Source organism: Carcharodon carcharias, chromosome 12, assembly GCF_017639515.1.
Source record: "Carcharodon carcharias isolate sCarCar2 chromosome 12, sCarCar2.pri, whole genome shotgun sequence".
NCBI classification, from domain to species: domain Eukaryota; kingdom Metazoa; phylum Chordata; class Chondrichthyes; order Lamniformes; family Lamnidae; genus Carcharodon; species Carcharodon carcharias.
This window is the reverse complement of record NC_054478.1, coordinates 30128115-30152527: the sequence shown is the minus strand read 5'-3', so window position 1 is coordinate 30152527 and position 24413 is coordinate 30128115. Positions and strand designations below refer to the sequence as shown.

The 24413-nt window shown below is 42.0% G+C and overlaps 1 protein-coding gene across 6 annotated transcripts in view; it reads right to left on the bottom strand.

The window, feature by feature from the left end:
• Positions 1-24413, bottom strand: part of ptpn4a (protein tyrosine phosphatase non-receptor type 4a) — a 404635-nt gene that overhangs the window by 220025 nt on the left and 160197 nt on the right. For all 6 annotated transcript variants that reach the window (XR_005944523.1, XM_041200092.1, XM_041200091.1 and 3 more), the window contains 6 exons: positions 19416-19458; positions 19248-19326; positions 9947-9991; positions 5120-5172; positions 605-725; positions 397-484 (listed from right to left, as the gene is read on the bottom strand). Coding sequence is in view for 5 of the 6 variants with exons in the window: in XM_041200092.1 (XP_041056026.1) it covers positions 397-484; positions 605-725; positions 5120-5172; positions 9947-9991; positions 19248-19326; positions 19416-19458 (429 nt within the window). In the remaining variant the exon portion in view is untranslated. The remainder of the gene's footprint in view (positions 1-396; positions 485-604; positions 726-5119; positions 5173-9946; positions 9992-19247; positions 19327-19415; positions 19459-24413) is intronic.

Sequence of the window (24413 nt, the reverse complement as noted above, 5' to 3'; positions counted from 1 at the left end):
CCAATGCATGGAGAATCACCAACTTGCTGTTCTGTGGTCCAATATAATGGTAGACCAAAATGGGTCAACCTAGGTGATTAATCAATCAATTTAGCCTGACAGTAATCCCCCCCCCCCCAACCATCACAACAAATATCACACACCATCCTCCATTTCTGCTGTCTGAAATTTGAGGAGACAAACAAAAAGATCCTTCAGTTCAACTATGATCTCACTAACAAATTCAGACCATTGGCGAGCATATAAAAATTTAGTACAGTGAAGCAGAAATTATATTGTAAAAATACTTATGAAACATAACATTCAAGTAACTACTTTACAGGAGTAAAGATAAGCTCAAGTTTCCACAATGGATACATCTGGAAGTCAAGTGAAAAGGGCCAGATTTAAACTCACCCTTGCATAGTGCAATTCGACTCCATATAGTTCTAAGCTGCGTGCTGTATTTAAGTAATTCAATTCTGATTCCGCAGGAGAGAGTCCTCTGATTTTAAAAAAAGCACATTTAAATTATGCAGTGAAACACATCCAAAACACAAACGTTTCAAACATCAAAAAAGCATTACTGATTAAAATAAATAGAATACGTATTAGAATAACTTACTTATGTTGCTGATGCAATTTTGCAATTTCTTTTTCAAAGTCTTGAGGTTGGTTGGAGATAAAGGAATAACTGGCAAGATAGCCTGGCAAGTGCTCTGAATTGTTGTAATCTCCCAGTTCAGCTTTAAAAATAGTCAATTGCAAGAGTTAGAAGCAAATGGCTTGGTTGTTCAAAACTAAACTGTTCTAATGTTGGGAAAAAAAACTGTTACTTTTTTTCCTGCAATTATCTTCACTCACTTCCAATGGAAACTGATCACCCTAAATATCGTCTTAAACAGGCTTTCTTCATTGGTGAAATTTAACTCTTTAACTGGCTATTTTTATCATGGTAGCATCACTGGGTAACCAAATCTTTCCCTCATCATACACAGGTGTTTTCTAGTAAGGTGAGGGCATTTTTTGGTGGGGGGGGGGCGGGTTTGGAGAGAGGGAGGAATAGAGAGAGAGAGAGAGTAAGGGAGTTACTGGGGGAGTAAGGGAGTTGGGGAGGGAGAGAAAGAGTGCTGGGGGAGAAGAGGGACGCAGGAGAGAGTCAGGAGCAGGTATCCACGGTGACTTTGGATACTAATTATAAAAGCACACGCTGCACTAATTCATTACAGACCAGGAGCTGAAATTGAAAACTCTTGGTATTTGTGCTTCAGCTAATCTTTGTGTAAATCTATTGACTCACCAAGGGTAAGTGACAGTTTTTATGAAGCGTTAAAGCTTTTATTCTTTGGTTATGCTTGAAGAGCTGCTTCCAATTTGCATATTAACAAAGACGGTCTAGATATTTGGTTTTCAGAACATTGCTAGAATAAATTTTATGAAATTTATTTTAAGTTATATTTTCGTTTTAACAAATCTGGTTTGTACTAAGTGCAGAAAGAAATGTGGTAACTTCCAAAGGGTAGAGATAAGACGTTTCACAAATTGATGGACGAATGGAGGTGACTGGACAGCTCGAGACAGCGCAAATTTTGATTAGTCTTAAATGTTAAAATATTAAACAAATCTTCTTCTGCACAAATATAACCCATTTATATATACACAAAACAACTTTAGAACAAATAACGTCAAAGTATTTTCTCTGTCATTAAATCTTCTTCAAACTTTTATTACAAATATTTGAAAGGGGAGGTTAATTTTGTACTTCCCTACATGACATAGCTCAGATCGGGAGCTGAGCAGAATGAAAGATCAAAGCTGCTTCTCACGCCACTGCTAACAGTGCTCAGAAGAGCAATGCCATGAAACCACTAAAGTTCAAGCTTTAAAGGTTATGTTACGATTCTGTAACATAATAAAGGAAGGGTTTAAGAGTTCACAACTGCAAAGTATTGTGCTTGGGATCAGTCATTATTATGCTACTTTTATCAGGATACATATTTGAACACTAAAAAATATAAAGGCAATCACCAGAAGCATATGGAAATAGAAAAAAAAATACAGATTAGAATGCTCCATCTACTTTAAAAATATTATACAGAATTAAATGCCATACAACGTGTATGCTCATGTGTAAAGAAACTGCTTGATGAGAAGTGAACCATATATCAGGCATTTATGGTGCACTTAAACTCACCTAAATCAAAGTTTTTATTTCAAAAAGCTGCATAAAAAATTAGGTTGGAAGGGTAGCTAAACATGCTCATTTAAAATTTAGAAATTAAGGACTGAAATGAGATCTCAAAGGAAGATAAGAGAAATGAAAGGGCCTCTCTCCTAAGCTAATAAGTAGGCTGAGCAGTGTGTTAAAACTATGGGTCAGGAAGGAACACTCAGGGCTGGCAAACAAGATAATACCTGACATAAGAAATAGAAAAAAAATGCACAACTTTAACTAATCTAGCATAAACTAAGAACATGTTTGTCAATATAGCAACAGGAAACTATTAAATGTGTTCCAAGATTGTTGCTTGTACAATGCCACATTAAAGGGAACTTGCATCTAGACCTTACAAGTGCTGTACTCCACAATATACAAATACTGGAACCTCTAGAATCAAGTCACCACAATAAATCATTCAAATTTGGTTCTAGTGTGCAGACATAGATAAGATTTAAAAAAATAAACAACAGAACAAAGAATTAAATAAAAATACTAAGTGGAAGGTTTTAATGAGAGATATCTTAGGACTAAATGGAAATTTTTTAAAATGCAAGATGAGTATAGGTCCCAGAATTAAAAGCAAAACTTCAAAGCAAATGACATAAACAAAAATAGGAGAAAAACCTGATACATAGAACGCTTACTAAGGGATAACAATAAAGGGAAACATTGAAAAGTGAAAAAAATAAAGATATTAGCAAATAAGGCCTTCAACAAGAACATGAGGGTTAAGCATATATTTGTTCATTATTACAAGAAGTGAGGAATTGAAAAGAGAAAAATAGAGGAATTTCAGGATTAAAAGAAGTGAGCATAACTTTTAAAGAAGTCACTAAAGACGACAATGCTGACAATTTCCAATTATTGCAACAAACACTTGACAGCATTCAGATATTGAATAGAACTGTTTTTAACAAATCTCATTATAAACAAGGCTGGTCAACAAGAATAATAGAAGTGTAAACTGTTCCCTTAAGGGAGTATGGTGGGGGAAACAAGTATACCAAATAGGAGCATAGCAGCTGTAGGAGCAATGATGAAATGCTAGCTAAAGCTGAAGCCCATGAATTGAAGGCAAATTATTGATGTGATTAGGAAATTAGCAGGAGTGTGGGGGTACGCCAATCGGCAGGATGTGACTAGTGGCAAGGATTTATGTTTGGGCTTTAATTAGTCACCATATTTATTAACAACTTAGGAGTTAGAATAGAAAATCACAAACTGATGACAAAGATAGATGGCACTGTAAACAGCGCAGATGGAAACATAAAATTAGAGATATAAAATGAATGGATGGAAACTCTGGCAAATGTGAGGTCATCCATTTTGGGCCTAAAAATAATCAAATAGGCTAATAGAATGCTGGCCTTTATATCTGGAGGACTAGAATACAAGGGCAGAGAAGTCATGTTTCAGCTATACAAAGCCCTGGTTAAGACCACCTGGAGTATGGTGAGCATTTCTGGGAACCATCCTTAGCCTTGGAGGGAGTGCAGGGTAGATTTACCAAAATGATAACAGGGACTCCAAGGGTTAAAATTACAGGCAGAGATTACACAAACCCAGGCTGTATTCCCTGGAATTTAGATGGTTAAAGGGCAATTTGATTGAAGTTTAAGATATTATGGGATACGATCTGGATAGAGATATAAAAAAATTCTTCTGCTAGTTGGAGAGTCTAGGGTTAGGGGGCATAGTCTAAAAATTAGAACCAGACTTTAGGAGTAAAATTGGGAAACACCCCGTCAGACAAAAGGGTGACAGAAGTTTGGAATTCTCTTCTGCAAATGGGAAGTGATGCTAAATCAATTGAGATTGATAGATTTTTCTTAACCAGAGATATTAAAGGATATGGGCAAAAGTAGCTTTATGAAATTAGGTTGCAGGTCAGCCATGATCTCATTAAATTTTCGAGAAGGTGCAGGGGGCTAAAGGGCCAATGCTTTCTCTTATGTACACAGGAAATGGCAAGGTGAAGTTCCATGTTGAAGGAATGTTGCACTTGGAGGTGCAAGACAGGAATAAATCACGAAAGTGAGAATGGCAAGGCTATGGGACGTTTGAAGCAAAGGCAAAGATGATAAATCACCTTCCTGTCACTTGGGGTACCAATGGAGTTTGAAAAGCAAAGCTGATGAAAACGCAGACTGCAGATTGCAGCATTTTAGATGAGTTGAAGGCTATAGAGTATGATGCAGGGGCCCAAATAGTAGAGAAGTTACAGGAGTTTATCCACAAAGTGCAAAACAGTAAGAAATGCGGGTAGGAAGGAGTTGGAGAAAACTGGTCTTTGCACTGGAAATTTTGGAGTGGAAAGTGTTGTTAGATCAAACAGTATGCACTTAACCCAGCATGAAATGGCAGTGGAGGAGAGTGAAAGAAATTAATACCAGAGTTAGACAGGCACTCGCAGGAAGAAAAAAGGATGGCTTTTATTTCATTAAGTTGCACAAAAACTTTGCTCATCCAGATTTTAATGTTGGATAGGCAGTTGGAGAGTATAGCAACACTGTTTGGAATCAACAGAACAGGCTAACATCAGTGTAGACATGAAAGCTGACTCCAAGTTTCCAAATGATATCACCAAGCTGTAGCATGTAGCCAAGAGGAAGAGAAGATGAATGTATCAGAGGTGACCATGCAAGTAGAGAAGTCACTGGAGGCAACAGAAGGCCCACACTGAGATGAACGAGTGAAAGCAGATCTAGAATGCAGCATACAGATGCTGAAGGAGGATGGATTGGTCAATAATGTCACTGGCAGTGGAGTGGTAGGGAAAGATATGAGACAGGAAACAATGGCACAGCGGTGTAGGATGTGGAATAGTAAACAAATATTCAAAAGTGCAAAATTAAGTTATAACAGAGGGAAGCAAAAATGTCTTCCACAAAGGACTGAATGTGTTAAGTATATACTTACACTGTACAGAATAAGAAGCCAGAAGGGCTGCAATGTTGTATGGACAAGGCAACCTAGAAAAGGGACAATTGAAAGATAGTGCAGTTATTTCATAGCAATTACGATTACTTGGAAATTTTGTGAGGGGACCAAGATCTCACACTTCTATATTTTTATAAAATTTCTATGGATATCCTCATGGCTATTTCTAAAATTTTAAAGACAGGACAAAGGCCTTTTTAAATGGTTGAATGTATCCTGTCTGTGACCCCCCAAACAAAAGGAGCTAACTGGCAGTGTTGGAGAGACTCACATATCATTATGGCTGGGGAGCCACTAACGGCCCCCTGTGAGCTGCACCAGCCAATTCAAAGAGCCATACACAGGCCCTATGCATTTCGTAACCCAGGCTGGCCGACAGGAGTCTGATTATCTGCTAAGACACAGGGCACCGCAACCTTCCATCCAATTCTTAATGGTTCAGACACTTAACAATCTTGGGGACCCAGGCAAGGGATACACATCCCTTGTCAAAGACAATGTGAAGAGGTGGGAGTCGTGACATGGGCCTCTGGCCTGTGGAACTAGTAATACTGCCTTCCTGGGCTTTTCAGCCCTCAGTCTGCTGTTTAACATCTGAATAGCAGGCCTCACCAAAGGAGCTCTAGCCTAGATTGAACTCCTAGTCCCATCTACCCTGCTTCTGTTGGAAGTTCTGTGCTATCACCTATAAGGCTGACTCATCTCTGCATGCCTCTCATCTTGTGAGGTCAACACCACTGTAAAAGTGAATTACCCAGCATTGGTTTTCAATCCACCGACCTCCAGGAAAGAATACCTCATTGGACTTTGATTCTGGACTCTGGGACCCAAATGAACCAATATTTATTTTTTCTGTGGTCTCTGTACCGTAACTCCTTCTTTTCTCTATCCCTCTCTTTACTGCCAGAGTGTGGTGGCAACATTGCAACCCTCCTCCCGCACTGAATGTGCGCAAATAAACTAACCCTTTGAGTTCATCCTATCTCAAGTTTGCTGTGGGGTTACTACTAGAAAATTGGATCTCACAAAAACTGAGAGGTTGGGGAAATATGCCACCGCTTATGAAGAGGAAAACAAATCAAAACACCTGGGTATAGACAGGTGGCGAGAGGAGAAAATCAATGGTGTTTAAATTAACACCCCTCCTATCCATAACAATTTGAACACCCTTATAGTAGGACAGAGGTTTCCAAATTTGTCAAATTCCTGTTCAGAAATTCATGCCCTATTTACACGCCCTTTTTCCAAGACATATTTTGTAGTGCCTTTGGCAATGGCAGGGTTCAATCCCATTAGTTAAAAATGGTGGAGTGTTCTTCCCACCCTCCACCATTTTTAACTAATGGGATTGAACCCTGCCATTGCCTAAAAAAAACTCACCCTGCCTTCATCACATAGGGATCTATTGGTTTCCTCAGCAATCTCTACTTTTTAATGCAGAAATCTGGAGATGCCGCAAGGTATATCTTTTCCTTTAACTGATGCAGCCTCACATAGCAAAGTGCCTTACAGAGTAGGGAATGAGAATCTCAGCACAGATGTTTGAATGCCTGCAACAGTAACTGATTAACGAATGCACCAGATGCAACTCTGATATGACCAAGGTCCAACTGTCCACTTTTAGGAACTAACATGGATTCAAACATCCTATGGTATTGACTTTGCCCCATAATGCATCTCTGCTGAGTATATACAGTCATACTGGTGATTTTTGTTCTTGGCCAGCTCATCATCTTCATGGCTCCATGATAAATTTAGCAGCCCAATTTGGGACCCTACCCTTTCAGTTAGACATTATTCACCCAATAACTTGCAAAAATAAAAACTCCATTGGATACAAACTAGTTACAAACACTGTTCATATTAATCACGGTTCCTCTGTTTTTAACAGAAGTTGTGTTTGAAATGACATTTTCCCCACAAAAAAATTAATTCAGTAAGCTTTTGCTTGATAAGAATTTCTTGTACTTCAAAAGGAGTACAATTTAAGTATAATCTGATTAATCCTACACAACTTTAAAAACCAACGCCACTTCCCAGCTATGATATGCAAGAGTCCTTTGAGTAATATACTCTTCTTTGTAAACCCTAAAACTGTTAAAACTACAACCTGACAGGAAATATTGTTTTGTTATTTGAATATCCAGACATTATACTTGCTTTATGACTCAGAACCATGTTCAAAACCGTAACAAAATCATAAGGTGACCTCCAATAAACTGTAATAAACAGCATGATAAATGCAATGCTGGAATTATAAAGTGTGGTGTGCCCCTTTATGGAGTGTGTGTATTTCATTTGAGCAAACAGGAACTTAACAATTCTGTGCAGGTAACTCCATAGTTTATATTGGAGACGTGATGCTAATAGGTTTATGCATGCTAAATGCCATTTGATCAAAAAATTAATTCAGAAATTTGTTCAGAGCCTTTTTGCCCGCTAAATCTTAATATTAACTTCCTAGGAATTCATAGCTAAAGCTTGGGAAATTTATTGCAAGCATTCAATCATAAAGGTTACTGCAGTATAAATAGTTGCATATTATTAACTTGTTTTATATTACCCATGTCCTCTCCATCTGTTTATCAAATGAACTAGAGTCAAAGAAGCTTACAAGGTAGGAGACCATTGAGTTCAAGTCTATGCCAGCAGCTCTTTTGCAATCCATAAAGCGATTGCACCACATGGCTCTAACTTTCTCTCCATCATTTAGCCACTTCAAATAATGCATTAATCTCTGCCTGAACTACTCTGTAATGCAGTCCATGCTCCAACACCCTGTGGAAACAAACTTTTCCTCAACTCGCTCACTGTCTCTAATTGCAAAACATTGTATAATACCTTGGAAGATCATTTAATCTTTTATTAAAAATTATTTGTCATCTTTCCTCTTCCCTGATTTTCTCTTTGCTGGAAAATTGTTCCAAAAGGCTCAGCCTTCATGTTTAATTGGCTATAATTCATTAGTGAACATTCCATGAGGCTACAATGGTTGAGTTCTGCCTTGAACCTTCAAACCTTCTTAAATTTTTTTTTAAAAAATTAATTCATAAGATGTGGGCGTCGCTAGCTAGACCAGCATGTATTGCCCATCCCTAAGGGTATTTAAGAGTCAACCATATTGTTGTGGGTCTGGAGTCACATGTAGGCCAGGTAAGGACGGCAGATTTCCTTCCCTAAAGGTCATTAGTGAATCAGATGCGTTTTTACAATAATCTGCAATGGTTTCGTGGTCATCGTTAGACTTTTAATTCCAGATTTTTATCTGCCGTGTTGGGATTCGAACCCGGGTCGCCAGAGCATTACGCTGGGTCTCTGGATTACTAGTCCAGCAACAATACCACTACGCCATCGCCTACCCCTACAACTAGGGTCAATCAGGGGTGGGAACCTGGACTGATTTGCCCATCCCTTGGACTGTAACGCAGCTACTAGTATTAGTTAATTTAGCACAGGCAGGAGACTAAACCTAGGACTTTTTTGGTCAATGAGACTCAGCTTCTCACTAGACAAACTCACTGTCCTGATAGTTAATTTTTGTTGCTATTAAAATAGAATGCTTGATAAAAGGTTAACTTTTCCAGAAGCATGTGTGACAACAAGTTGATTATGTATCAACACAGTGTACACAGAGTGGAGTTCAGGTAGGCTGAAGAAAGAAAAATGTACAGCCAGTCTGCTTAGCTTTCTCACATAAAGACTGCCAGTCTTGGAACAGCAACAGGAGGGATACGCAAACCACACTTTTTAACCTAAGTCTCAATGGTGGAATCACAAGATGAGTTTTTTTTTTCAAAATTAGGTTCTCTTTTTTAAACAAAAGAGAATTACAATGCAAAAGAGTTGCCATTAGTTCTGTTCCATCTTAACATGATAACACGAAGAACTGTTTCCACCCACCGTCAGGCAACAGCAATTTTTTATCCTTTGATATGCAGCTCCACAATTCCCATGCATTTCACTTTGCTCAATACGGCTCACACTATGCTCAGATCACCAGGTACCAACAGATCAGATATTGGTTGCCTGACTACCAAACTGCTAATCAGCAGTTTAGCTTTTTTTACATTTCACTAAAAACAACATCAAGCTAGCTCACCTGATTTAAGTGAGCAACTGCTTTAACTTGGAAACTGAAAACTTAAGTCTAGTAAACTGCTTTTAATCAATGAAAGATTCACTTCTAGTCCGTAACAAAACCATAATTTGTCATTACTTTCTGCGGTATTGTAAAAATAATTGAAATGTCCTAAATTCTTGACAGACTTCTATAAAATTTACAATCTCATTTCTCAAACTACTACAGAGCTCTAAATCAACTACATATACAAGAAATCAAATTATACATTCTACTGTTAGCATTGTAAATCAACTATTGACCGGAGCTCAGGAGAATAACAGAATGCTGAGAACAGAGCATCTGCACCAGAAGACTATCATTCACCACAACAACATACATTAAAGGTCCTCCTATAACTGCATGTAATGTCTGATGGGATTTTATAGAGTAGTAGCATGAGAAATGGGAAAGACAGGCTGGACAATGATATTGGAAGGAATGATCGAATGCCTGGGAGAAAATATGGGTTATAATTGATTTTGAAAGGAAGGGAGAAAGAGGGTCTTGGAAAGGAACCTTCTAGCTAAACCATAAAAATTTCTCCATTATACATCAGAAGTCTATGTCACAATAGAAAAGGTTTTCTCTGGGATACAGCCTTCTCCTGTGACAATTATCATCGCACACAGCGTGTCCGCTCTTTAGGCAACAGGTTGAAGTAACTAGGTTACAATAATGATACTCACCTTCCACTAAGAATATCTTGCTTAAGTTGCAGAAAATATTGGTACCTGATAAAGAATAAAACCATGTATTTTAGATAATACAATATGACCATGTACTTTCCACACAGGTAATGATCTATGCATTTATCTTCATCCATGACGAAGTTCAACAGGTGGCTTAAATGCATTTGAAATATAAATTGTAATCAGAAAGAAATCATTCAACCCATCATACTTGTACAAGGAGGTTAGCTCTTCTATTTAAGTTAACTAATTTAGTAACAATTAGATCGATTTAAACAATATGATGATTGCCAAGTTGAGCTGTTTTCAGGGCTCTATTAATGAAGCTAATACCATTCTGAACCAGACAAAATATTTCATCTTATCATTTACAAAATCACTGAATTTTGTAAACTTCCATTAAGTTCACCTGTAACATCTGGTCTAGTATGAAAATTCCCAATTTTGAACTGGGTTTCAAACTATAATTTTGAATTCTCAGTATTTCAGTGAATCATTACTGTATTTTTCCTAAATACAGTAATATCTGTCCTATAAATGGCCTGTCCTGAACTGTGCACAAATTATAAACAGCACCAGTTTAACAAGTGTTGTTTTGAAGTATTTGCCCTAGGAGTAGTGCCTGAAGGGAGGTTGACAAGTGGGGTAGGGGGAGAGAAAGAAAGAGGGAAAGAAGATGTATACTATCAGTTTTCACTTATCAATGATAACTTATTCACAAATTTTTCTTGAAGTAAAATTGGCTTCCGGTCCAAACAAATCCACTTAAGTATTTTTTACATCAGAAAGAAGCATCACTAGAAAACAATCCAGCTACCCAGCCGGCTCCTTATGCATCTCAAAGAATATTACATGCAATACCTAACAGCACTGTAGGTGTACCAACATGGACTGCAACGGTTCAAGAAGGCAACTCACCACCACCTTCTCAAGGGCAACTAGGGATGGGCAATAAATGCAGGCCTAGCCAGTGAAGCCCACATCCCGTGAATGAATAAAAAAAAACAGTAAAATTCATCAACTTCTCCTTACAGAACAGATGTAGAATCAGAATGATACAGCACAGAAGGTGGCCATCTGGCACATTGCGCCTGGGTCAATTCTTTGAAAAAGTTAGTCCCATCCACCCATTTGTTCCCTGCATATTTTTCCTCTTTTCCAATTAACTTTTGAACAATTATCGAATCCATTTCCTCTACCATTTTAAGCAGTGCATTACAGGTCATAACCCACTGAGTAACAATATTTTCTCTCATGTCACCTCTGACTCTTTTGCAGAATGGACATCAGGACATATAATTATTTGCTCCTGAGAGTAATAAGTGCAGGAAAAATAGCTTCAGAAAAGTGCATTTAGATTTAATGCAAATACATGGTCAAATACGGAAAATTTTACACTGACTATTAGAGCTTTTGTTGCACCAAAGGCCTTTCAAAATCATTATGAAAGAACAGACAATTGTTAGCACTCAGTTCCTTCACCATATTTACTGAATTATGCATCTCACTCCTCTCACCGGTTACCTGGTAGCAAAGCACTCAAGTCAAATGAATAAAACAAATTCAGATACGTAACAAGGGGCGGACTCAACACTGAATAAAAGCACTGCTCTATTAACCAACAGAAACTGTCAATTAAACTTCATTATGACAGATCTTTGTATTTGCATGAACTGCCTTTGGAAGAAAGTCCACTTTATAATTAGTAGTTTTACAGATACTGACAGCTAATTGCTACGCTTAATACCTTTTAGTAAGTGCAGACTAAGACTATCAGGTTACTGCATGTGAGGAATACACTGTTGTAGTGTCATTACCTGTAACTAGGTTAATAATCCAATGTACATTATTTTGATCTCAATATCTTAGATCCAAGACTTTGTTTACAAATTTAAATTATTGATTGTTGCATAGTATCAGGTTCCTGTAGTTAAAATTCCTACATCATCACTATTACTGCCTACTTCCACCTACATAACATTGGCTGACTTCACCACAGCCTCTGCATATCTGCTGCTGAATCCTCCCATTCATGCCTTTGCTACCACTAAACTCGAATATTCCAATGCACTCTTGACCAGTTTCCCACTAACCTCTGCAAACTTGAGGTCATTCAAAACTGCTGCCTGTCATAGTATGCACCAAGTTCAGCTCACCAAACTTCCGTGGTTGCTGATATACACTGGCCCCTGGCCAAGCAATGCCTTGATTTAAAAATGATCATCCCTGTTTTCCAATTACTCCCTGGTCTTTTCCATCCTTAACAAGCTCTGCCAACCACACACACACCCCCCCCACGCCCACCCCCCACCGCCCCCCCGCCCCCACCACATCCTTATGTGGTTTGGTGTCAAATTTTATTCCCTGACTTTCTTATTAAGCCCCTTGCCGTTTTGTTTCAAGAAGGGTGCTACATGAGTGCAATTGGTTGTTAATTGCTCCATGCACATTTTATTTATTTGACTAACAAATCTATTAGTCTCCAAATTTGAGAATTTTTTTCTGTGCATGTTTGTGCTGCATTGGTGACAATCTCACTCTACAGCTGTGAAATATTTTATTCTTGTCAACTGTATATTACAAAGTTATATTAGCATACCTAAAATCATAATTACAAGCCAAGCTTATGCAATCTATTTTTAAATCCGGACATTATTTCGGTAATTCTGCACTCCACTCCTCTCCAAGGTCAATCTATTCTTCCTGAGCCCAAAATTATGCAGTAATCTAGAAGGGGGTCTGATCAACAATAGGAAAGAAAACCTTAATTTTGAATAATAGCATATCAAGCAATTGGGTAACTTTGGGAACATTCAAAGATACAATTTTAACAAACTGCTAACCTTACTTACCTGGCAGGGGAGAGACCTTCATCGCGTTTCTGCCAGGGAAAGAGCAGTGGCTATAACCAGTCAAACCCCTTACCATGGGGTACCTAAAACCATCCGAGTCATGGTGAAGGGTAGTGAGCAAGGAACAGGAATGGATAGGACCTTCTTCACGAAGAGGATCCTATTCAAGCTGTGTGGTTTTGAGGCTGCGGATATCTACTGCCTACAGGATTTCCCCAGAGCTGGTTTCTTTGATGTGACCTTCAAGCATGTGGCAGCTTGTGTCAAACTCCTGAAGGTGTTTGAGGAAAAGAAAGACCTGCCAGAAATGAAGATCCTGACGGCGGAGCCGCTCTTTGTTCTACTGTTGCATCGTGAACGGGTTGCAACGGTGCATCTGTACAACCCCTACGTCCCTGTCGCTGACGTGCTCACCTTCCTTACCAGGTACTTCGATAAGGTTGGGAGCTGCACTGAAGTTAAAGATAATTTGGGGATCTGGACATGTAAACGCCAGGTTAAGGTAACACTCAAGACCGACGGTAAGGGAGCCGTTTTCCACCCCCCTTCCAGATTCGCTATCGGGGGAAGCCGTGGTTACTTGTCTACGCCGGGCAACCCAAACTTTGTCGCTCATGCGGCAAGTCTGGTCATGTGGCGGCCAATTGCAGTGCTGTCCTCTGCAAGAACTGCAAAAAGGGCACCAGACAAAAGATTGTAAACAGGCTAAGTGCTGCAACCTGTGTGGCGAGGCAAGTCACCTCTACAAGACCTGCCCCAAACGTTGCCGTACTTATGCACAGGCAGTTAAAGCCAACGAGGGTGAAGCAGAAGAAATGCCTCGTGTCACACCAACCACCAAGGCCCCCAGGGAAAACATCGGGACAAAGGAGGACACAGAGAGAGACAAGGTGGAGGAAAAAAATTGAGGCAGCAGACAGCCAATCAACAGCACTGAACCTCCCACTCCTCAGGAGAGCGAATCAACGGAGGAGGAGGAGGCAGCAGTGGGAAAGCAGCAGGGGGAGTGGCAGCTGGTGAAGAGAGCCAAAAGGAAGAAGGGGCTAAAAAGAAACCAAGCCACTTCCCAGACAAGAGTCAAGAGGCGTCTCCTATCCGACACGGATAACAAGAGCAGCAGCTCTTCGGACTAAGAAGGGCCAGGGCGGCGCCAACAGAAGAAGCGGCAAAATGCTAGGGAGTTGGAGGACGAGTCACCCAAGCTCCAGAACATTGGTGACAATGAGGAGACCAGCGCACCCCAACTTGGCCCACAACCCAAAGAGGCCAGTGCACCACAACCCCAGGAATCTGGGAGCAGTGAGGCGCTCAGCGCACCCCAGCTCCGGGAAGCCGGGAGCAGCAACGCCCCAGAGGGGGAGAGGATTGGAGAAGCTTCTCCAACAGAGGACATTTCAAACCCAGCTCTCTGCACGGACCCCCAGATGCCACCCGAGCAGAACGTCTCCAATGGGGAGGTTCAGGACGCTTTCCTCAGCCCATCCCAAGTGAAGCAATTTGAGCACACCATGGGCATGAAGGAACTCTCAGAGACAACAGGTTTGGTAAGCGACTAACTGCTTTAAAATGGGTGTAAAGATTGTATCCATAAATGTGCGTAGCATTAAATCTACTACGCGATGTGTTGCGACCTTGGACTACCTTGCCAAGGTCAAAGCTGACCTGCTGTTTCTACAGGAGTGTGCGATACCGCACCTCAGCTCCTACAGGCAATGGTCACGATGGTGGTCCCATGGGCCATCGATCTGGTCGGGAGGAAACGACTCTCGTTCCTCCAGCCTGGGGATTCTGCTGCGGGGAGGCAGCTTCACCGTCTCCCAAGTTAAGGAGGTCGTGGGCGGGCGCCTCCTCGTAGCAGACGTAATGTATAAGAATGCTCCACTCCGGTTAATTAATGTCTACGCCCCGTCACAAGGGGCTGAGCGGCGGGAGGTTTTTCAGCAGCTCCCACTGCTGCTGGCAACCTCCAGGCCGGTCATTCTGGACGGTGACTTCAACTGCATCATCGATGCGGCTGGACGATCCGGCAGGGCCAACAGCAGATTGGACACTACATCCAGATCCCTGATGGAAACAGTAAAGGATGCCAAGCTGCACGACGTCTTCAACAACCCTGCAGATGGAGCGCAGCGTAGATACACCTGGTCGCGGCCTGACGGGTCCGTCTGTTCCAGGATAGACTTCCTGTTTGTGTCCCGCGCATTTGCAGTCAGATCCACCGGACGTCAAGCCGGTGTTCTTCTCTGGCCACTGCCTCCTACTGGCTGACTGCTACTTAGAGCAGAACCAGAGGGTTGGCAGGGGGGCATGGAAGCTAAATGTGCAACTGCTGACCCCAGAGAACATTGAGGAGCTCAAGAGGGATTACAAAGGTTGGAGAACCATGAAACCCCACTTTGAGTCACTGACACACTGGTGGGAAGCGATCAAGGGAAACATCAAGAGGTTTTTCGTCCTCAAAGGCACCCAGAAAGCGAGAAAGGAACAGAGGGAAATGTCCCGAAAAACATGCAGAATCTGCTCTGGCTGCGGTTGATGGGGGTCGATATCAAGGAGGAACTCCAAGAGGTGAAGAGCTAGCAAGCCTTGCTCTTTGCCTCGGAGGCCTCCAAGATCATCTTCCGTTCCAGAGTCCGCTCTGTAGAGCAGGATGAGACGTGCTCACGTTTCTTCTTCCAAAAGTTACACAGAGAGAGCTCTGTGATCAGCAGCCTGAAGGAAGAAGACGGCTCAGTTAAGTCATTGCAATCTGACATTTTGAGGATTAGCAAATCCTTCTATGCCGGATTGTATGACGTGAAGCCCACAGACAGCACGGCCTCCCAGTCCTTCCTGTCCTCTATCACGGAGGTCTTAGATGACAGTACACGGGAGAGTTGGACGAAGCGCTAACTCCTGACGAACTGACTGAGGCCCTTGAGTCCTTCGAGAAGAGTAAAACTCCCGGAAGCGACGGCTTGCCGGCGGAGTTGTATTCGGCTCTGTGGGACTGGATCAGCCCAGACCTGCTAGAAGTGTATGACAGTATGCTCCTGGCCGGCAGTATGTCAGAATCCATGAGGAAAGGCATTATCACCCTCATCTACAAGCGCAAGGGGGAAAGGGAGGAAATTAGAAATTGGCGACCCATTTCACTGTTGAATGTGGACTATAAAATTCTGTCCAAGGTCATCGCCAATCGGGTCAAATCCGCTCTGGAATTGGTGATCCACCCTGACCAGACCTGCACTGTGCCAGGCAGGAAGATCTCTGACAGCCTCGTGCCGCTCAGGGATACGATTGCCTATGTACAGGACAGGGGTGTGGATAAATGCCTCATCAGCCTGCATCAGGAGAAGGCCTTTGACAGAATATCGCACACCTATATGGTGGATGTGCTCTCCAAAATGGGGTTTGGGGAGGGAATTCGCAATTGGATCCAACTGCTCTACACTAACATCAGTAGTGCAGTCTCAATCAATGGGTGGGAATCAGATAGCTTTCCTATTAAATCTGGAGTCAGGCAGGGCTGCCCTCTCTCGCCTGTTCTTTTCGTGTGTTGCATAGAACCCTTTGCTGAGTCCATCAGGAAGGATCCGGGCATAAGAGGAGTGACGATCCCAGGTAGTGGAGGCACTCAGATCAAAGTCTCCCTGTACATGGACGATGTCGCCATCTTCTGCTCTGTCGGTGCACAGACTTATTCACATCTGCAACCAGTTCGAACTGGCCTCGGGAGCCAAGGTAAATCGTGGGAAGAGCGAGGCCATGTTCTTTGGGAACTGGGCTGACCGATCCTTTGTCCCCTTCACTGTCAGGGCTGATGGCCTGAAGGTGCTGGGGATATGGTTCGGAGGGACCAGGGCACGCGTTAGAAACTGGAAGGAGCGAGTGTCTATGGTGAAAAGGAAACTGGGCATGTGGGAGCGACGCTCCCTCTCCATTGCGGGTAAGAACCTGGTCATCAGGTGTGAGGCACTCTCGCTGTTGCTGTACATGGCGCAGGTCTGGCCCATTCCACACTCCTGTGTGGTGGCGATCACCCGAGCCATCTTCCGCTTTATCTGGAGGTCGAAAATGGATCGTGTCCGCAGGGACACGATGTACAAGCCTCTAGATAAAGGGGGAAAAAACGTGCCCAACATCGCCCTCATACTGATGGCCACCTTTGTGTGCGGCTGCATCAAGCGGTGCGTAGACCCTCAGTATGCAAACACCAAGTGTCACTACGTGCTGAGGTTCTACCTGTCCCCGGTGTTGAGAAGGATGGGTCTGGCCACGATGCCGCGGAACGCTCCAAGTAGTTGGACTGTGCCGTACCACCTGTCCCTCGTGGGAAAATTTATGCAGAGAAACACCTTCGACCACAAGTCCGTCAGGCAGTGGTCGGCACGTAACATCTTAAAGGCCCTGAGGGAAAAGGAGAGGGTGGATCCTGTGGGATGGTTCCCTGAGCAGACTGACAAAGTAATTTGGCAGAATGCCTCATAACCAGAACTTTCCAACAAACACCAAGATGTAGCTTGGCTGGTGGTGAGAAAGGCCCTCCCTGTAAGATCCTTCCTACACGCCAGGAGTTTCACCCCCTCTGCACGTTGCCCTCGAGGAGGCTGTGGTGGGGAAGAGACCGTTGTTCACCTCCTTGTAGATTGTGTCTTTGCAAAGAAGGTCTGGAGAGGGATGCAGTGGTTGCTGTCGAGGTTCATCCCGAGCAGTTCTGTGACAGAGGACTCTGTGCTCTATGGGCTGTTCCCAGGGACACACACCGAGACAAACATCAACTGCAGCTGGAGGATCATCAACTCGGTGAAAGACGCTCTTTGGTCTGTCCAAAACTTGTTGGTTTTCCAGCACAAAGAGTTGTTCCCGACCGAGTGTAGCAGACTAGCACTTTCCAAGGTCCAGGACTACGTGCTGAGGGACACAGTTAAGCTTGGGGCAGCCGCCGCAAAGGCGCAATGGGGAAGGGTCGCTGCCTAAGACCTTTCTGCCACAGTGCACTGGGGGGCTGGGAACTGTAAAGAGCCCCTCAGTCTGTACAGATTAAAATGTATGTCTGCCAATGATTGAAATATTCATTGTTTTTTCTGATACACCTTGTGTTTCAGTTTGTAAAAGTTGAACCTATTTGTATTTTTGTAATGGTGATTTAAAATGTTCGAAATGTTTTTGAAGATTTATGAATAAAGTATATTTTTGCAAAAAAAAGATACAATTTTAACAAACTGCCTTAAGGTTACTTGAGACTTGGAGAAGCGACATAATGTAGCAAAATAGTTCACTGTCCATTTCCATCTTAAATATGGATTTGAATTCACCTTAACTAAGGTCTCCGCTCTCTACAGTCAAAAAGGATAAATGTAAAATAAATGCAGACAAACTGAAACTAGCAAGAGATGATTGCGAATGCCAAAAATTAGGAAAAATATTACACTGAATTAGCAAATTCAACCAACAGCACAAATATGTGAGGTTGGAAGACAATCTCCCAAGTTGGTGGCAAAATAGATTCAGCCTTTGGTTCTCTCATTAAACTATTTCAATTTTCCCATTTACATTAGGTGGCCAGAAATTGCTTCCAATTCTATATTAAGCACAAGTCTTCCATCTTTAAATATATATCTTGCAGGTCATGGGTTCAAACTCTAATAACTTGAGCTCACAATCCAGACTGATGCTTCAGTGCAGCACGATGTTAGGTGTTGCTTTTTTGGGATTGGGGTGAAGTGTTTCATGGTAACCTCACCTGCCTGTTCAGGTGTATGACACCATGCCACTACTATAAGAAAAGCAGGGGAAGTTTTTGGTGTCCTGGCCAACATATTTCTCAACACCCAAAACAGATTAACTGTTCATTTATTTCATGGCCGTTTGTGGATCCTTGCTGCGTGCAAATTAGTGATCGCATTTGTCTGCATAACATTGACGACACTTCAAAACAATTAGTTACGAAGTACCTTAGAATGCCTTGAAACTGTGAAAGGCACAATGTAAATACAAAGTCCTTCCTTTATTATGTAAAAAGAATAATCGCACAATTTGATGCAAAATGTGAACAAATTTCTTTAACAAATGCAAGCCCCAGAAATTTTCCACTTAAATGGAAAACTGACTTAATCAAAACTTGACTACGCTGCTTCTATTAGTTTCATGACCAACAAAAAGATATCACTTTTCTAGTTCTAACTTACAGGAGTCAACTTCCTATTTGGGTGATTTTCAGTACAAAAGTCAAAAATACAACTTTAAGGAGGACAGAAACCTATCGGTAGATCTCTGCATCAAACCAGGCTAAAGATCGTGAGTGGCGTTCAGTGGGACATCCTGAATAAACCTGAATAAACTGGAATGAGAGCAATTGCAATTAAATGGTTCTGGTCACTAATCTTACAAACTCTTAACCCTCCTCTCCTCCTTCGCCGCCCCTCCACCCCATCCTTTCCTTTTTACTTAATTTCAGCACCCACCTTGTGTATTCCTCTTGTAGCTTATTGAGGTCGGTCACAAAAAATTTGACTCTAAAATTCAAGTTATATGGGGATCCTCCTACAATTAAAGAGACAGTGTTTTACTCCAGAATCACAACTTGAATTACAGATTTCCAGCAATAAAACAAACCGAATAGTTTTACTTACTTTTTAGCTGCTTTCTGACGGATTTGTTTGGATCTAGCCATCGCTGTAAAACATTAAAATAGCACAACCTGAAATCGAGCAAAGCAAAAATCCCTACTTATGACTTACATTCTCCTGTCAATCAATTACTGAAGGCTGTGGAAACCAGAGAATAAACGGTTTCAATTAAAAAAGACAATATATACAAACATCACTGAAGTACATGAACTAATATAGGAATGCTTCTTAAGGGAAATGTTTGCGTGTAATTTGTTTTTAAACTGTGAGATGCTTAGTTAGTGAGGCCAAAATGGTTCACCAGTGGCAGGGCAGGGATACTAATATTTTGTGTTCAAGCATAATTCCATCACCATAACTTTTTCCTCTGCTGTCTGTCTCCCTTCCCTGAAGTATATAAAGAATAGGGACAAGGAAAAGTGCAAAAGGACAGACTGCATTTCAAGATATCTATTGTCTGACGATGTTAGTTCCTTTTTTATTTATTTGTTCATGGGATGTGCACGCACTGGCGAGGACAGTATTTATCGCCCATTTCCAATTACCCTCAAGACGGTGGTAGTGAGCTGCCTTCCTGGGCTGCTGCAGTCCATGGGCAGAATTTTATGACCCCGTTGCAGTGGAGGCGGGGCTGTAAAACATGGTGAGCCATTCAAAAGTCCATTGATTTCAGCGGGATTGTAAAATCCCACCAGCGTAAAATTCCACCCCATGTGTTGTAAGGACACCCACAGTGCCGTTAGGAAGGGCGTTCCTTTAACATGTGTAATCCAAGATTTCAATCTTGAAATACTACTAAAATAACACATGCAACTTTCATGCTAACAATTTTTACTAATCTACATTGAAAAGTTTCTGGTAGATTGCAATTAAGTTATTCAAAATATTCTCACTTTTTTGTAATTTGTACCATTATTTCTCCCTAATATGTAAGCATACACATTGTTCAGCCTAAAAATGCACTGCAGGCTTCCAGCTCTTCTTTCAAAATAGTTTGATTTGTCCCTACAAAAAGTGCATTTAGTATTTCTCAAGAATTGCAAAAAACAATGCTTTGCCATGCCTTTTAAGAAATTTGCAGTATAATGCTGCCATTTTATTCAGATGATCATCTTTCTTGCTTGCATACAAGGCTTCACTTCAAAGTTTCTTAACCAGAGAGGGCACCAAATCAAGAGCTAATGAGATAGTTTACAAACATAGAAGGGCATTTGGCCAATCTTAGTTCACTCACCCAAAGAGGTCATATCCACTCTCCAAGTTTCCTAATTTTTTTTTTACAAATATTTGTTCATGGGATGTGGTCGTTGCTGGTTAGGCTGGCATTTATTGCCCACCCCTAATTGCCCTTAAAAGGTGGTGGTGAGCTTAACTGGTCACGAATACGCATTAGGAGCAAGAATAGGTTACTCAGCCCCTCAAGCATGCTCCACCATTCAATAAGATCATGGCTGATCTGACTACAACCTCAACTCCACATTTGTAACTACCCCCAAAAACCTTTCTCCCCTTGCTTGTCAAAAATCTACCTACTGCTGCCTTAAAAATATTCAAAGACTCAGCTTCCATTGCTTTTTGAGGAAGAGAATTCCAAAGACTCGTGACCCTCTGAGAAAAGATTTCTCCTCACCTGTCTAAAAATAAAGGGTCACCCATTTAAAACAGTGACCCCTATTTCTAGATTCTCCCACAAGAGAAAATGTTCTCTCCACATCCATTCTGTCAAGACTCCTCAGGATCTTCTAAGTTTCAATCAAGTCACCCCTTACTCTTCTAAACTATAGCAGATACAAGCCTATCCTGTCCAACTTTTCCTCATTAGGCAGCCTGCCCATTCTAGGTATTAACCTAGTAAACCTTCTCTGAACTGCTTCCAATGCATTTACATCCTTCCTTAAATAAGGAGACCAATACTGCACACAGTACATGCTATCTCAACAATGCCCTGTGTAACTGATGCATGATCTCCCTACTTTTGTATTCAATTCCCCTTGCAATAAACAACAACGTTTTATCAGCTTTCCTAATTACGTGCTGTACCTGCAAACTATCCCTCTGTGATTTATGCACTAGAACACCCAGGTCCCACTGCATCTCAGAGTTCTGCAATTTAGGTAATATGTTTCTTTATTTTTCTTGCCAAAATAGACACTTTTGATAGACTTGTTAAAACTAGTAAAGGGCAAGTTTTATCCATGTTTTTGTTACCAACAAAACAAATGTTTTCCTAACTAGTCCCCCATCTTCTACCCGACATAAACTTGAACTCTATGGCACATGTCCTAATCTGCATCAAGTCAAATTTACCCACAAGCCCTATGCTCATTGACCTACATTGGCTCCTGTTCCAGCAGCGCCATGATTTTAAAACTTTCATTCTCCTGTTCAAATCTCTCCATGACATCTTACTTCTCTACATCTCTGTAACCTCCTGCAGTCCTACAGCCCACAGAGAACTCTATGCTCGTCCATTTCTGGCCTTTTGTATATTCCCCATTTCCTTCACCCTACAACTAGCAGCCATGCTTTCAGATCTGGCAATGTATCCCTACACCTCTCTCTCTCTTTATTAAAGACACTTCATAAAACCTCTTACTTTGGTCAAGCTTTTAGTCACATAATTCAATCTTTTTGTTGCTTGGTGTCAACCTTTCTCCAACTGCACTCTTATGCAATGCCTTGGGATATTTTACTATGACTGACCACACCATTCCACTCCAACACCTTTCCTCTGTCATCCAATTGGGTGAGCTTGGTTCCATTCTTATCTAGTTGTAGCCAGAGAATCACCTATATTGGTTCATGTTCTCTTATCCTGCATTGCTGCCTCTGGAGTCCCCAAAGATCTATCCTTGGCCAACTTCTATTTCTCATCTAGATGCTGCTCCTCAGCAACATTATCTGTAAACATGACATCAAGTTCCACACGTTTGCTACAACACCAGCTTTACCTCGCCACCTCTCTCAACCCTTCACTGTTTGATTTGTCACACTGACTGCCAACATGCAGTACTGATGAGCAAGTTGCAGTTATATTACTTAAAATTAAACTGCAGTAGCATAATTCATTTTTCTAAAATTCATTTTTACGGAATGTGGGCATTGCTGGCCAGGCCAGCATTTATTGCCCATCCCTCATTGCCCTGGGGAAGGCGGTGGTGAGCTGCCTTGAGTACAATTCTGCTACTGCTGATGACTCACAGTGACTCATGGATGCCCAGTCTTGGAGTTGCTAGATCTGTTTGAAATCTATCCCAATTAGCACAGTGGTAGTGCCACACAACATGATGGCAGGTATCCTCAATGTGAAGACGGGACTTCATCTCCACAAGGACTGTGCGGTGGTCACTCCTACCGATACTGTCATGGACAGATGCATCTGGAGCAGGCTGGTTTCAGAGGATGGGGGTCAAGTATGTTTTTCCCTCTTGTTACTTCCCTCACCACCTGCCGCAGGCCCAGTTTAGCAGCTATGTCCTTTAGGACTCAGCCAGCAATATCTGTGGTGGTGTTACAGAGCCACCCTTGGTGATGGACATTGAAGTCCCAACACAAAGCACATTCTGCAACCTTTCCACCCTCAGTGCTTCCTCCAACTGGTGTTCAACATGAATTCAACAGTATAGATTCATCAGCTGAGGAGGTGCAGTACGTGGTAATCAGCAGGAGGTTTCCTTGCCTATGTTTGACCTGATGCCATAAGACTTCATGGGGTCCAGAATCAAAGTTGACTTTGAGGACAACTCCCTCTTGGCTGTACACCACAGTGCCACCACCTCTGCTGGGTCTGTCCTGCCTCTGGGGCAAGGCATACCCAGGGATGGTGATGGTGGCGTCTGGGAGGTATGATTCCGTAAGTATGACTATGTCAGGCTTGACAGCTCTCTCAATTTCGGCACAAGCCCCCAAATGTTGCTAAGCAGGACTTTGCAGTGTCGACAGGGCTGGGTTTGCCATTGTTATTTCTAGTGCCCTAGTCAATGCTAGGTGTTCTGTCCAGTTTCATCCTTTTTATTGAATTTGTTCAGTGGTGTGATACAACTGAGTAGCTTGCTAGGCCATTTCACAGGTTATTTAAGAGTCAACCACATTACTGTGGGTCTGGATTTACATGTAGGCCAGACCAGGGAGGACAGCAGCTTTCCTTCTCTAAAGGGCATTAGCGAATGTTGATGATGACATAATTATGATGACAATCATCATTAGACTTTAAATTCCAGATTTTTATTGAATTACAAATTCCATCAGCTGCCATGGTGGGATTCAGACCCGAGTCCCCAGAGCATTACCATGGGTCTCCGGAACACCAGTCCAGTGACAATACCACTGCACCACCTCCCTAAATATCCAGGTTAATTTTTTCTATATACTTAATTTTTTTAAACCTCTTCAAGAGCACCCAGACACCAACTTTCCAGGCTGGAAAACCATTTTTCTCCACTTATCCTCATAATAGGCCTGACACTGGGAGTAAACCCTGAAGCTTACCTTTGCACTGCCTTCAGCGCTGTTGCCTCTTGGAGTTCATTTCAATTCGAAGCAGGGCGTCTGCACCAGCAGCACAATTGTACACCATCACAATCTATAACTGGACACAGCAATGGCTACAAACCCTGTTTACACCCTGGGTGCAGTGAAGGCTTGCACTCCAGAATTCACCCTGCCCCTCACCAAACCCAACTCTGCCATCCACCTGGAATGATGGATAATTGCCCAGGTATAAAGACAGAAAATGCTGGTAAAACTCAGCCAATATGATAGCATCTATGGAGAGAGACTGAGTTAACATTTCGAGTCAATGTGACTCTTCTTCAGAGCTAAAGAGAAGTAGAAATTTGATGTGATGGGTTTTATACTGTTTAAGAGGGCGTGGAGCAAGATAGGTGGTCTGGGATAGGTGACACCTAAGGACAGGTTGGCAAAGATGCCATGGGCACAAGACAAAGGGAATGTTAATGGTAGTGGTGAAGAGTAAGGAAGGTGCTGATAGTGGCATAAAGG